Below are 14,326 nucleotides of genomic sequence, written 5' to 3'. Positions count from 1 at the left end.
TAGAAAGACTTGTGATGCTAACCCATTAACCCAAAAGGTCAAAACTTGCATGAGCTTGCAGCTGATAAGCATTTATAGTTGGTGGAACTACTTTCTCAGAATGGCACATACATAAAAGTCTAAATTCTAGATAAAACTGTAGAGAAAATAAATAGAGTTTAATTCCATCAAATAAGTTAGCTTAAGAGAAAGAAGTTTGTCCAAATATTATATATAGTATAAATGTCTTATTCCAAACTAATGTGGCATAACACACTCCTCTCACGTACAAACATGAACATAATGCATTTGTGAGTGGCTCAATATTGAAGCAGAATAGACTTTAATACCATGTTGAGTTAGTTTTTAGGATAGAATTAGACCTAATTCATTATCTACAAAAGCTGCTCTAACACAACACATATTTCTTTATAAATAAGCTATATAGCATGTGTTAGCTTGAGAGAAAATTGCTTCAATTGGGGTTCCCCCACTATTCATCAATATAGCCTTTATAATTCTTCATGAATAGTAAAATCACACATCTAATTATAAAACGACTTCTTGATAGCAACCCTTTATATATATTTGCTTTATCACTAAGTATTACAGTCATAAGAATGAATTTTCACATGTGTTGGTTATTTTATTATGGTTAACACTCCAAATCTTAGTCTTTAACACAAAGCCGTGCACAAAGTCGATAGGGTGAAACCTCACTTTCATTAAATATTTACCAACTTTATGTTATCTTTGTGTGCATTATCAAGAATTCCTTTTAAGGGCACTGGTCAATTTTTTGCTTAGCGTATTGATGCAATCAAGAAAAAAACTAGCTAGCTAGATGATACACAAATTAAAAAAAAAAAAAAACCCTCTCTTTGTAGGTTTTCTTTGGAAAAAAATTGTTTGTAAGAAAAAAATTTAAATAAATTTTTACACAATTATATTACTTTTAGTATGATTTTTATTTTTTTAAATAATTTTTTTAATTTAAAAAATTGAATTCTTTCATCTATTTAGATCTCTAAACATTAGAATTGACAAAAAAAAAAATCAATTAAATTAAATTCTTGCAAATTTTTAGTTTTCAAATAGGCTGATAAAAATTTGAGCTCGAGATGAACTAAAACTTCAATCAATAAGATAGAGTAAATCTATTTACCAACTAAATAAGTAATCTTCAGTTTGCCAATATTACTTTTGATTTCTTTTCGAAAATATAGGTTTGTAATATCTCAATCCGAAATCATTTATAGAAAAAAAATTTTGCTCTACAATATCCCTTTATTTGAAATGTAGAATTTTACAAGAATTCAATATAATTTATTTTTTTGCTAACTCTCATGTTTAAAATGGAAAATTTTAATTTTTTTTAACCTAAAAAAATTATTTTAAAAAAAATAGAAATAAGCATAATTTGGTAAAAATTCAATTAAATTTTTTTCTTATAAATGATTTACTTCAAAGGAAGTCTATATATTTTACCAGAAAAAAATATGAAAAAAATGCATGGAAGCAATATATATATATATATGATTTGAGGAAGAATATACAGTATAGTAATTCTATAGGCCAGGAAGATGAAAGTTTGACTTGGAAAGAAAGAAGGTCAAAAGAAATTGTCTTTGACTACACTCTTGAGTTGTTCCAACAACTGCTGGTTAGCGGTCTCCTTTAATAATAATACCCAAAAGGCCAATTCCATGAAACTAATATTCTGGTTTCATCTCCAGTTTGAACTAATTACAACAATTTTTATAATCCAATCAACCAAACCCCATTCCCTCTCTTCTATATATAGACAAGATTACAAGCATTGATCAATACTCACTTACAGAGAAGCATTTTCTTGCACCATCCACTTGCTCTTTTCTAGACTCTCTTCTCTGAAAGATAAAGAAATGGGTGCTTCTCTTCTTCCAAAACCAGCATTTCTTGGAGTTTTTCTTTTCTCATTCGTCACTTTCTGTCTCCTTCTTGAGCCTGCCCTTTGCATTACTAGGCACTACAAGTTTGATGTATGTGTCAAATTATTCATTTGAAAATGATAATTTGTCAAGCTACTTATTACAGTTTAGTTGAACTTTCTTTGTTTTTTGATTTTGTCCATTATCAATTCATTATTGAAATATTTTGTAGATCAAGTTGCAAAACGTGACTCGATTGTGCCACACCAAGAGCATGGCAACTGTAAATGGAAAGTTTCCTGGACCTCGCATTGTAGCTAGGGAGGGTGACCAACTTCTTATAAAAGTGGTGAACCATGTCCAAAACAACATCTCCCTCCATTGGTAAATCAGCAGATTTAATTAAACTCAACCATCTGATCAGATATTTTACGCTTAAATTGATCATCATTAGCCTAATTAGATTGCAAGTTAAGTATGTGGTTTGGTTTCATTGAAACAGGCATGGAATTAGACAACTTCAAAGTGGGTGGGCTGATGGACCAGCATACATAACACAATGCCCCATCCAAACTGGGCATAGCTATGTATACAACTATACAATTACTGGGCAAAGAGGCACCCTTTGGTGGCATGCCCATATTTCCTGGCTAAGATCAACTGTTTATGGTCCTATTGTAATTCTCCCCAAGCTTGGTGTTCCTTACCCATTTGCTAAGCCTTACAAGGAAGTTCCCATCATTTTTGGTAAGGATCCATCTAATGACAAGTCAATTGAGATTTATTTATCCATGCCAATATAAAGCAAATAATTGCTTTTGATTTGCAGGTGAGTGGTTTAATGCAGATACTGAAGCAATCATTAAACAGGCCTTACAAACAGGTGGAGGTCCAAATGTTTCTGAGGCCTACACGATCAATGGGCTTCCAGGGCCATTATACAACTGCTCTGCCAAAGGTATATTTCATTTCTTTCACATTTGAATCTGTATATATTTTCCCAAGGATGATGATGTGTTTACCCTTTAATTTTGCAGATACATTTAAGCTCAAGGTGAAGCCTGGCAAGACTTACATGCTTAGGATGATCAATGCTGCACTCAACGATGAGCTTTTCTTCAGTATAGCAAACCACACACTCACAGTTGTTGAAGTTGATGCTATTTATGTTAAACCTTTTGAAACTGAGATTTTGCTGATTACTCCAGGACAAACCACTAATGTTCTTCTTAAGACCAAACCCCAATTCCCTAACGCCACATTTTTCATGACTGCTAGACCTTATGTGACTGGGCTAGGCACTTTTGACAATTCTACTGTGGCAGGTATTTTAGAATATGAAGCATCCCCAAAAACAATCCATTCAAGCCTTTCTATTAAAAAGTTTCCACTCTATAAACCAGCTCTGCCTCCTCTCAATGACACTGCCTATGCCACTAACTTCACAAATAAACTCCGTAGCTTGGCAAGTGCAGAATTCCCTGCCAATGTGCCTCAGAAGGTTGATAGGCAATTTTTCTTCACAGTAGGCTTAGGGACAAATCCTTGCCCAAAGAACAAAACCTGCCAGGGACCAAATGGAACCATGTTTGCTGCTTCAGTTAATAATGTATCTTTTGCAATGCCAACCACAGCTCTACTCCAATCGCACTTTTTTGGTCAATCAAAGGGTGTTTATACTCCTGATTTTCCAATTAGTCCAATAATACCCTTTAACTACACTGGTAACCCACCAAATAATACAATGGTCAACAATGGCACCAAGCTAGTAGTTCTTCCTTTTAACACTAGTGTGGAGCTAATTATGCAGGACACTAGCATTCTTGGTGCTGAGAGTCACCCTCTTCACTTGCATGGATTCAATTTCTTTGTTGTTGGTCAAGGTTTTGGGAATTTTGATCCAAATAAAGACCCTGCAAAGTTCAATCTTGTTGATCCTGTTGAGAGGAACACTGCAGGTGTCCCCTCTGGTGGGTGGGTTGCAATAAGGTTCCTTGCAGATAACCCAGGTTGGTATAAATGAGCAACTCAATTTTAAGCAATGAATAAAAGTATCTAGATTACAATTTGAACCTCCAAATCTGCAGATAACCTAGATTAGGAATGGAGAAATAAACTAAATTGGGATTTGTTTATCTGATTTTTTTTCCTTCAAAGTTAATGATGATGGTAATGATGTTAACAGGGGTATGGTTCATGCATTGCCATCTGGAAGTGCACACAAGCTGGGGTTTGAAGATGGCTTGGGTTGTCTTGGATGGAAAGCTTCCCAATCAGAAGTTACTTCCTCCACCAGCTGATCTTCCCAAGTGTTGACATTTGAGCTGCCTATGAAATATCTTCTAACTGCTCATGATTTTTCACCATTTGTTTGACCCAGTTTTATGTACTCTTTGGCCCTTTTGTCATTGTTTTTCCATTAAGCAAATTCTTGTTCAATAACTATTTCATTATCCATGTGGAGTTGAGGAAAGGAGTGAACAATTTTTGTAACATAATTTATATTGTGAGACATCTCAATAATATTTTCATATTGTTCCTTAATTTTCTTTTTATTCAGATTGTTTCATAGATAATTCATAACCCAGGTTAACACAAATGATGGCTCAACGATTTTAACAGCTAAATTTACCTAAGGGGAATTACAGTTTGATCCCTAGTTTTTGCCTTATATTACACTTTAGTATCTGGATTTTGAGAAATTGATTATTAAGTCTCTGAATTTTGCATTATATTCCACTTTAGTCCCTAGATTTTGAAAAATAAATTATTTAATCTCTTTAATTTTAATATATAGAACAAGTTAATCACTATAATTTTAATGTTTACAATAATTTCATCCACCGACAGAAGGTTTAAATTGTTCTATATATTAAAATTGCAAAGACTAAAGTATTATTTAGTGCAAAATTCAAGGACTAAAGTGTGATATAGTGTAAAATTTATTGACTAAATAATAAATTTCTAAAAATTCAAAAATTAAAATGTCATATAGTGTAAAATTTAGAGATTAAATAATTAATTTCTTAAAATTCGGAAACTAAAATATAATGTAAAACAAAATTCATAGAATTAGCATATTGGAGTTGCCAAGTCAGTGTTGTGCACAAATCAATGGTTAAGATTGAATAATTATCTTCTTAAAAGAAATCCTAAATAAAATTAAAGGTTAAGATTGAAATTTTACAAAATTAGTCTCTTATTATTTTTTAGAAACTCCAAATTTGAAGGCTAAAATTAAGTCTAATGAAAATAAAGGGCTAAGATTTAATACAAATAATTTGTCTTTTTCACTTTTAAAAATCTTAAATCTAAAAAATCTTGAGATCAAATAAAAACAACTTGTTGTTCTTCTTTTTCCAAATCTTGAATCCAATGGCTACAACTAAATCCTTAAAATTCATGGTTAAAGATCAAGTGAAACTAAGAAGAACCTTAAATTAAAGTCAAATTTTAAAATTAAAACAGATCTTAAAATTCAAAAATTGAAAATTAAGATGATAATTGAGATTAAAATTAAAAACAAAATTTGATTGAAATTGAAAATTTAAAATTCAAATTCAAATTAGAATTTGATGAAATTTGTGTTAAAATTGGAATTGAAAATACAATCTAAATCCGATTAACTTTTAAGACTGAAATGTTAAAGCTGAAATCAAGATTAAATTAAAATTGGATTACAAACGAGATTTAATTAAAAAAAAATTAATAACCCGAATAAAAATATGGTGTCTACAAAGTCATTCTGATTATGATTAAGAAAAATAGAAAATATAAAATGCCACACAAGTAAAAGAAAACAATTTTTTAAAAAGTTTTAAACTCCATTTGTTTCACGAAAAATAACTAGTATGTGGAAAATATATATTTATAAAAATTCATAAAAATATTTTTCATTATTTTGTTATAATATTAAATTAATGATATATATATATATATAAAGTATTTTTACATTTTAATAAGATCATTAAAATCTAAAAAATGAATAAAAAATCCTTTTTTGAAAAAAAATTCCTAAATACCCTAAACGCTGGAAAACGTAAAATAATATTTTACATGAAACAAATGGAGCCTTAATTTAATGCATATTCCTTAGATTTTAGATATATTATGTAGAAATGAAATTACCAAACTAGCCCAACACTTTTTGGTTTAGTTGACAAATTAGTATTTGGCTTCATCTTGCATGTGTTTTTGTCTCTTTCTCTTAGAATGTGAATTCTCCTGTTAGATGCAGTGCAGGCTGAGGATAAATTCACATAGTATATTATGTTGTTCAAACTTGGAAGTATAAATTAATGCAGGCATAATTCAGATAGTATTTTATGTGCCTCTCATATGCCTCCGGCCGCTTTGTCTTTATTCCTTGGCATTATTCACAGGACTTGGAATCTGCCGAGTCAAATCCATCAGACAATATTTGGCCCTGCCTCAATGATCCTGGAATAATATAGTGTATTTACCTGTTTGGTTCACTGGAAAATGCTAAAAGATCATTAGATTACTGCTGATCTTTGTTTAAGTATCATGATTGAGTTCCTATGATCCTGTCTCCTTACAAGCAAAATGGTTAAATGAAATGGTTATAGAAAATTTTCGAGCTAGCTGAATTTGGTTTGCATTTCCACCATATGATGAAATCCCAACAAAGAATTCAATGATCTGATAGCTGATATGATCAACAAGAAACAGATAACAGATAACCACAAATCCAATAAATACATCTGATTTGGATGCTACAGTCACAAACTCACAGAGCATGAACTGCCAAAAATAAATAAAATGATCTTTGTAAACAAATTGCAAAGTAGGTGATTCTGCTATGAGCCAAAAATACAAAGAGATGCACAGGAATAGATTCTTTGTTTTCATGAATTAAACTAAATATTCAAATGTATCATTCAGTCTACCTCTTCTTTAGAATATCAACTCTGCATAAAATATTGTAATGGACTGCAAAAACAAGAATCAGATACCTGCAAAAAAAAAAAAAAACTACTTGGTAAACAAAGACTTCAAAGTAATCATCATCCATTCTATAAATTCCTACCCAGGAAAGGTATTTTCTGCTCAATTTCTGACAACCATGGCTGCAATATTTCCTATCCTCCTAGTTCTTGTCACCTCATTTTCATTATCCCAAGCAACCCCAACAAATTCTAGGCTCTTTAGGGAATACATTGGAGCCGAAGGAAAGGGTGTCAGGTTTTCAGATGTACCTGTTAATCCCAATATCGAGATTCACTACATCCTGTCTTTTGCCATTGACTATAATACTTCTTCATCCAATCCTTCCCCAACCAACGGATACTTCAGTGTGTATTGGGACACGGACAACCTTACTCCTTCGGCTGTTTCCTCCTTTAAAGCCCACCATGGAAATGTCAAGGTGGCTATGAGTCTTGGAGGTGACACCATAAACGACCAGTTTGTGTACTTCAATCCAAAATCGATCAATTCTTGGGTTAGTAATGCTATTCATTCAATATCAGATATAGCAAGCAATTATAGCTTGGATGGTATTGATATTGACTACGAACACTTCAGCACAGATCCTGATACATTTGCTGAATGCATTGGGAGGCTTATCTTCTATCTAAAACAACAAAGAATAGTATCATTTGCATCAATAGCACCATATGATAATGCTACCGTGCAACCTCATTACTTGGCCCTGTGGAAGAAATATGGACACCTTATTGACTATGTAAACTTTCAGTTCTATGCATATCCCAAAGGGACAAGCGTTTCTCAGTTCTTGAAATATTTTGAGATTCAGAACTCTAATTATGGAGGTGGAAAGGTGTTGGTGAGCTTTGGAACAGATGAAAGCGGAGGTCTGTCTCCTCAGAATGGATTCTTTGATGCTTGCATTAGTCTTAGAAGAATCAACAAGCTTCATGGCATTTTCATATGGTCTGCAGATGACTCCAAGAAGGATGGTTTTCCTTATGAAAAGCGGTCACAGAACTTTTTGGCCAACTCAAAATGATCTGATCTCTCTCTCCATTCTTCAATAGGAGAATTTTCTTAATGATTATTCCATAGCTGTGTTAACACATTTGAATCCTGAGCTTCTGTATTAACAAATAGGAATTCAACTATTGAGCTAATAGTTCAATAACAGTATTTTCATGATACATTTCTACATAGATGTGAAATTTATCCTTTCAACCACTGAAATAATAGCCCAATAATAATAAATTTTTACAGTATATGCATCTGTAGTTTGCGTAAGTTACTACTATTATTATTGTTATTATTATTATTATGATTTTGGTTTGGTTGCTTTATGATTCTCTGCAGCAGCAGTGTTGATCAAAGATGCAGAACAGGCCAAATAAACCAGAAGACGCGGTCTACAAGAAGCAGCCTTACATCAAGAATATAGGCCACTCAGAATGTTATTGTCATTTCCTTGTCTGATGAATCCTTGCATAAATTTATATCATCTGCTTTGTGTTCAACTATGTTCTGTTGCTCTTCTTCTATATTGTATTGGATTGGATTATGAGCTGCTTCTGTGTGCAAAACGTATGCAATTCTCCATGATGTCTGCAGCGGAGACTGTAGCCATTCATCACCAACCTCCAAATATCCAGAGTGAGCCCTTCCATTAGTGTGCTGCATATAGCTTTTCTCACATCTAAACATCCAGTGCAACCTGGGCAATAACTAGGTTTGTATGCAGAATCCATCTCATTATGAAAGGACTTGAGAGACTAGAGCACTGCTCCAATCCTACAACATAATTTTCGTTAGATTGGTAGTGCAAGACTAATTGTTTCATCCAAGGACTTCAGAGATGACATTCTTTAGTATTCATGCATAGATGTCATACAAATTCTTTTATTTCTCAATGTTGCTATGACTAGATCCTTCTCATTACAATGCTTCCAACATTCCAGAGAAAAAAATTGCATATTCATAGGGATTGACTGAAAGTATTAGAAAGTTGAATGGAAAAGAATATTACTAAATATGTACATGTGGTTTGGACTTTATATGACTTGGTGTACCTTCAGTTCGGATAATCACAAACTGTTATTTGCAACTGGGAATTATCCTGTTCACCCGCATATTGTCTGATAAAAGCTCTTCTCCACCAAACCTCAAATGCTCTTTGAATATTGGGGCAGTCATCCCCCTTGTTAAGGAATCGATCAAACCATTTCAGCATAATAGCCTGTTGTTGCAGCAATGGTAAGGTAAGAATTGTCCGCCCTAGTCCATCCTCAACTAGTTTCTTATCAACAGATTTACAAGCCCTCCTTATCCATCCAAAGTCTTCATAAAGAGCTTCCAACCAGGTTGACAACAAGGAAAACCGAGTTTCTTTTGGTACCAAGATTTGTCCTCTCCCAATGGCAATGCATAGTTGTGCAGTAATCTTGCTGATTTCATGTCGGTAAATGGTAGGAATCTTTGAATGGAGAACTGCAAGCTCCTTCTGATCTGCCCATAATTTCACGAACTCATCTGCTGCTTGTTTATCAATTAAAATATCAACAATCCACTGCAAATTTTCAGCTTCTCGAGCTATTTCACTCATTAAACCACCTCGGTCATGCCTGGTATCATCCATGCATGTAGCCTCAGATAAGCATAGGACAAGCGAACTGAGACATCCATGGCAGAGAGAATAAAGTGTATCTTTAGAAACATCAAGCCTATTATCATGATCTGATGAATCTTCTCTAAATAACCTAGAAATTACAGTTTTCATCTCTCGACGAGCCTTGTCATCTTTGGCTTGTAGAACACCATTCAGCAATTTCAGGAAGATGTCATCAGCTCTAGGAGAAGTAGATAGTTCGGTTGACACTCTTTGGAGAACTTCAGTTGCTGAGTCATGAAGCTGAAGTTGACTAAGATGAAAGATGACCTTTTCCTCTTCATCCTCAGACCATGGTACAGCTTCCAAGTATTCTAAGCATGACATAATCCCTGCATCAAACATGATAGCTGCAGATACCTACAACCAAGCAATGATATTATGAATACTTCACTACAGTAAAACCTAGCATGAAAAACCAACAAGAAAAATAAATCATTTCATATTTAAATGATAAGAGAGCAATTTGAAGGACCAAGGTAAAAATGAAGAAACAGAAGATATTTTATTTTATTTTCTTAACTACTTTTGTCTTGCTTTTTTTAGAAATCACCCGGATAAAACAAAAATGTTATTATAATTTGCACCTCTTATGTTGCACAAGTTGTCAACAATGACAGATTCAATACTGCTAAGCCAAAAAGTATTATCATTTCCTCCAAAGAAGGGCTTTTCTATTGTCCAAAACAAGAAATAGAACAAGAAGGTTTGAAATTATAAGTCCACTTGAACTACATTCTTCTAGTAGCTAAACCCACTAATATCATGACAACAAAATCACATTGTATGCCACTACTGAAGTGTAGCACCCGGAAAACAAATTTTCCATGAAACCAAAACAATAGAAATCAAAACACATAATTTTTGGTTCTATCCATGTTCTATCCTTCAAATGTTAAAATAATGTGATCAAATCGATGTTCTATCCATCAATTGAAACCCAAAGACAAAACTCTCCGTCCCCAATCTACCTCTCTTCCACTCAACACAGACTGTTTTCATTCTTCCAATGAGAATGTTTAGGTTTTCTCTTAAGTGCATTTTATCCCATTTTCCTCAACATCCTTCTTGGCAACCAAAAACATGTACAGAGGAACTGGACGACATGATAATGCATTAATCCCAACACAAAAGACAAAAAGACAAAAATATAACTCAATATAATTAGCATAATAACAACATATACAACAACAAAACATAAAACATCAACTTGCAACTTCATTCTCCTTCTGCTATCCAAAGAATACATAGAACATTTCAAAGCAAGCAAACAGTACCTTATGGCACGCATAAAAAACCAATCCAAGTAGACCAGAGGAAGACAGATAATTAAAAAAAAAAAAAAAAAAAGGATACCGAAAATCACACATGGCCATACATAAACATAGATGTTATATAATGCATCATACCTTAAGCAATGCCAAGACTTTATAGACCTCCTCACCCATCAATCTCTTCTTCAAATCATCACAATACATCAATACCAGAGTCTCCAGGTACACCTCTACATCATCACACTCACTTATCTCCACTGTATGCATAACTCCCTTCTCTCTGTCTCGTAACTTCTCCCTGAAGAATCCACTTTTCTCTATCAAAACCCACTTATGCGCATCAAATGAAACCCTATACCCATCTCTCCCAATCACAGTAAGCCTCACATCACCCAATCCCAACCCACAATTATTCAAATTGTCAAATTCTTTTAATATTTTTGATACTTTTGATTGGGATCTTTGGCGGTTCTGTTCAAGGGCTTGCTCCTCAGACATCATTTGAAACAGAGTTGGGTGGTGACCCGGGCGAGTTGGCGGTTGAGTCGACTCATTGGAGTTGAAGTGGGGTGGAGAGAGTACGGTTTTTGAGTTAGGAGAGTTTAAAACCCTAGAGAGTGTTGCAGTTGAGGAAGCTCTTGAAGGTGAAAAAGAAAGTGTTGGGTCTGAGATAAACCCTTGCTTTATCATCGTTGACACTTCTCTTGATGCTGTCATTTCAATTCAATTCAACTCGCGTTAAGAGCATAGAAAGAGAGATGCTAGTGAGATGAGTATCAACCAAATGCAGGAACCCTCTACTACTCGGAATCTTTTCCCGGGAAAATGAGCAAATGGGTTTTTCCGCGAAAATGTTTTAGGCAATAGAAAGAGGAAGAATCCAAGAAAGAAAGCAGAAAGGCGAGGGCTTTGGATCCGCTGTCGAACAACAGCGCACTAGTGCTGCCTACTGATGGCAATTATTATGGCGTTTCTTTACAAACCTAAAAAAACGGTTTATTGGAAGAAAAGAGAACGCTATTATTTTTGCTTGCACGTGCAGTCACGTGACTCTCTGCCACTGAATAATGTTGATAATCATGGAAATTAGCTGGTACAACAAACCCTAAACAGAAAAATAAATAAATTATTAATCTTTGATTTGGTGTATTTTGTCCCTATCAAATGTCACTCAAAATCAAATATATCTTATCATTAAAAAAATTAGAAGGAATTTTGTTCTTGAAGGATACTCCATAGAGTAAAGTTGAAATTATTGTAAAATTTTCATATTAAATTATAACTTTAAGATTAGAAAATTTATATCACAACAACTAAACCTTAATTTTAAATTAATTGAAGTTAGTTATATAATTAATTTTAAATTAATTGAAGTTAGTTATATAATCATTTTTTAAATCATATCATATTACTTAAAAAAATTTACTTGATGACAGCTTTTAAAATAATATTTAATAAATATTATTTTTTTATTATTTGATAATATAATATTTATATTAATATTTAAAGGTTGAGTGAGTATTTTGATTAAAATTAATAAAATAATATCATTATTTACTACTATTTTAATATTTAACGGCTAATCTAATAATTATTTTTATTAAATATTTTTACTTTAAATTATTATATAAATAATTAACTACTATCAGTCAATATTTAATAACTAATGACTAATAAAATAATTGATAATTATTAAATAATTAATAACTACTAAAATAGTTAATATTATGACTAAAGTAATCTTGATCTAACTTTTTCCTTCTCACTCTTCTCTCTTATCGAACAAATAGAAAAAAAAATAATAAAAATAAAACCTTATCTACCCTTATAATTAATACTGCCATCAACATCCTAGAGGTTGCTGGTGTGGGAATTATTTCCTTGGACATGGATGAAACAACTGAATAGACAGAATTGGCATATTGGGCTAATGGGAATGGGGCATGTGAGTGCCATTGGTGTGCACTCTTATGAAAGTGTCATGGATATGACTTACCAATGTTTGCTTCTGCTGCTCGAACCAGCATCTAGGATCTATCTATCCCTTAATTTTGTGGTCTGTTTTATTTTGACTAACTGTTTACAAGTACATGATTGCTTCTTACAAGGGAGGCATGAGGGAATGGGGATATTGGTAATGGCAAATGGCAGATCCTATCCTTCTTGAATTGCCTGAAATGACTTGCTCATGCTATGCTAGACCTAATATAGCATATGATCTTATATATTTAATGGAATGAACACCAGAAGATTATTTTCTATAAGAAACCCAAATACCCCATTTCATTTTAAGTTCGGAAATTGTCCATAACAGCTGCAAACAAGTGTAATTATATTGTGGGCAACTTTTGGGGCCACACAATTAATTCTTGTAGGTATAAGGTAGGGCAATTGACCGTACATGGGCAATTTAAAAAATAATATACTGAAACGGGGTAGAATTTTGGAAAATTACGGGAAAGGGGTGAGGAAAGCAAAAAACGTTGATAAAAATAGCGTCCCAACACATAAATGCTATTTAAAATAGCGTGCCAAAGAAAACGCTATTCAAAATAGCGTCCTCACGTAAAAACGCTATTCAAAATAGCGTTTTTACGTGAGGACGCTATTTTGAATAGTGTCCCCACGACAGCACCATGCCAGTAGCGTCCCAGCGAGCAAAACGCTACTATAAGTAGCGTCCCAAAGCGCCTCTCCGCCATGCACCCCATGCAGCGTCCCAAAGTAGAAACACGCTAATCATATTAGCGTCCCAAAGCAAAAAACGCTAATCATATTAGTGTCCCAAACCAGTACAATTTTTATATTTTATTTATTTAATTGATTTTATAAAATATATTAAATTTATAATATTTTGATCATTTAATTATATCCTTCTTGAATTGCCTGAAATGACTTGCTCATGCTATGCTAGACCTAATATAGCATATGATGTTATATATTTAATGGAATGAACACCAGAAGATTATTTTCTATAAGAAACCCAAATACCCCATTTCATTTTAAGTTCGGAAATTGTCCATAACAGCTGCAAACAAGTGTAATTATATTGTGGGCAACTTTTGGGGCCACACAATTAATTCTTGTAGGTATAAGGTAACACTCATTGGGTTATTTCAACATCTAATTGCTATGGCATCAAGGGCCTTTTAACTATTGGATATAGCTTATAATTAATACCGATAGTTATTTCTATTAGTTGATAACTGATAATTAATGATACTGATTTATATTAAATATTTGATAAAATTTTGTCAACCGCTAATGTTGGTATGTAATATATATATACATTAAAATAAATATATAATTATTAATTTATTATATCATATCATTTATTTTATTATTCAACTAAATATATAGCTTTTTATTTGCTATATTATATTTATTTTATTATTAAAATAGATAAATAAAAATTAAATAATATAAGAAAATATGAGTAATATACATTCCTAATAATATAGAAATATATTACGAGAGAGGATAAAGTAAATTTTTCACCTTAAATAGCTTTTTGAAATGCAGCAATTCAAGAAATATATCAGCTGAAT

General features: G+C 32.8%; 3 protein-coding genes across 4 annotated transcripts; 2 read left to right on the top strand and 1 right to left on the bottom strand.

Moving 5' to 3' along the window:
- Nucleotides 1–1,662: 1,662 nt before the first annotated feature.
- Nucleotides 1,663–4,433, top strand: LOC110654449 (laccase-17). The gene is made up of 6 exons (XM_021810441.2): nucleotides 1,663–2,000; nucleotides 2,122–2,273; nucleotides 2,392–2,636; nucleotides 2,719–2,847; nucleotides 2,927–3,898; nucleotides 4,075–4,433. The coding sequence occupies exons 1-6, from the start codon at nucleotides 1,884–1,886 to the stop codon at nucleotides 4,203–4,205; spliced, it is 1,746 nt and encodes a 581-aa protein (XP_021666133.2). The 5' UTR covers nucleotides 1,663–1,883; the 3' UTR covers nucleotides 4,206–4,433.
- Nucleotides 4,434–6,704: 2,271 nt separating this feature from the next.
- Nucleotides 6,705–8,070, top strand: LOC110654451 (chitinase 2-like). Its single transcript, XM_021810444.2, has one exon. The coding sequence runs from the start codon at nucleotides 6,838–6,840 to the stop codon at nucleotides 7,879–7,881; it is 1,044 nt and encodes a 347-aa protein (XP_021666136.2). The 5' UTR covers nucleotides 6,705–6,837; the 3' UTR covers nucleotides 7,882–8,070.
- LOC110654450 (BTB/POZ domain-containing protein At5g60050) lies at nucleotides 7,949–11,747 on the bottom strand. 2 transcript variants are annotated; one of them, XM_021810443.2, is made up of 3 exons: nucleotides 10,914–11,747; nucleotides 8,909–9,864; nucleotides 7,949–8,630 (listed from the first exon to the last, which is right to left on the bottom strand). In XM_021810443.2, exons 1-2 carry the CDS (start codon nucleotides 11,493–11,495, stop codon nucleotides 8,911–8,913), a joined length of 1,536 nt encoding a protein of 511 aa, XP_021666135.2. In that variant the 5' UTR covers nucleotides 11,496–11,747; the 3' UTR covers nucleotides 7,949–8,630; nucleotides 8,909–8,910. The 2 variants fall into 2 exon arrangements, with proteins under 2 accessions (XP_021666135.2, XP_021666134.2); XM_021810442.2 differs by lacking the exon at nucleotides 7,949–8,630 and having other exon boundaries at nucleotides 8,688–9,864.
- Between the last annotated feature and the right edge of the window lie 2,579 nt (nucleotides 11,748–14,326).

The sequence above is a fragment of the Hevea brasiliensis genome, chromosome 6, assembly GCF_030052815.1.
Source record: "Hevea brasiliensis isolate MT/VB/25A 57/8 chromosome 6, ASM3005281v1, whole genome shotgun sequence".
Taxonomy (NCBI): domain Eukaryota; kingdom Viridiplantae; phylum Streptophyta; class Magnoliopsida; order Malpighiales; family Euphorbiaceae; genus Hevea; species Hevea brasiliensis.
This window is presented reverse-complemented; position numbering and strand designations above follow the sequence as displayed.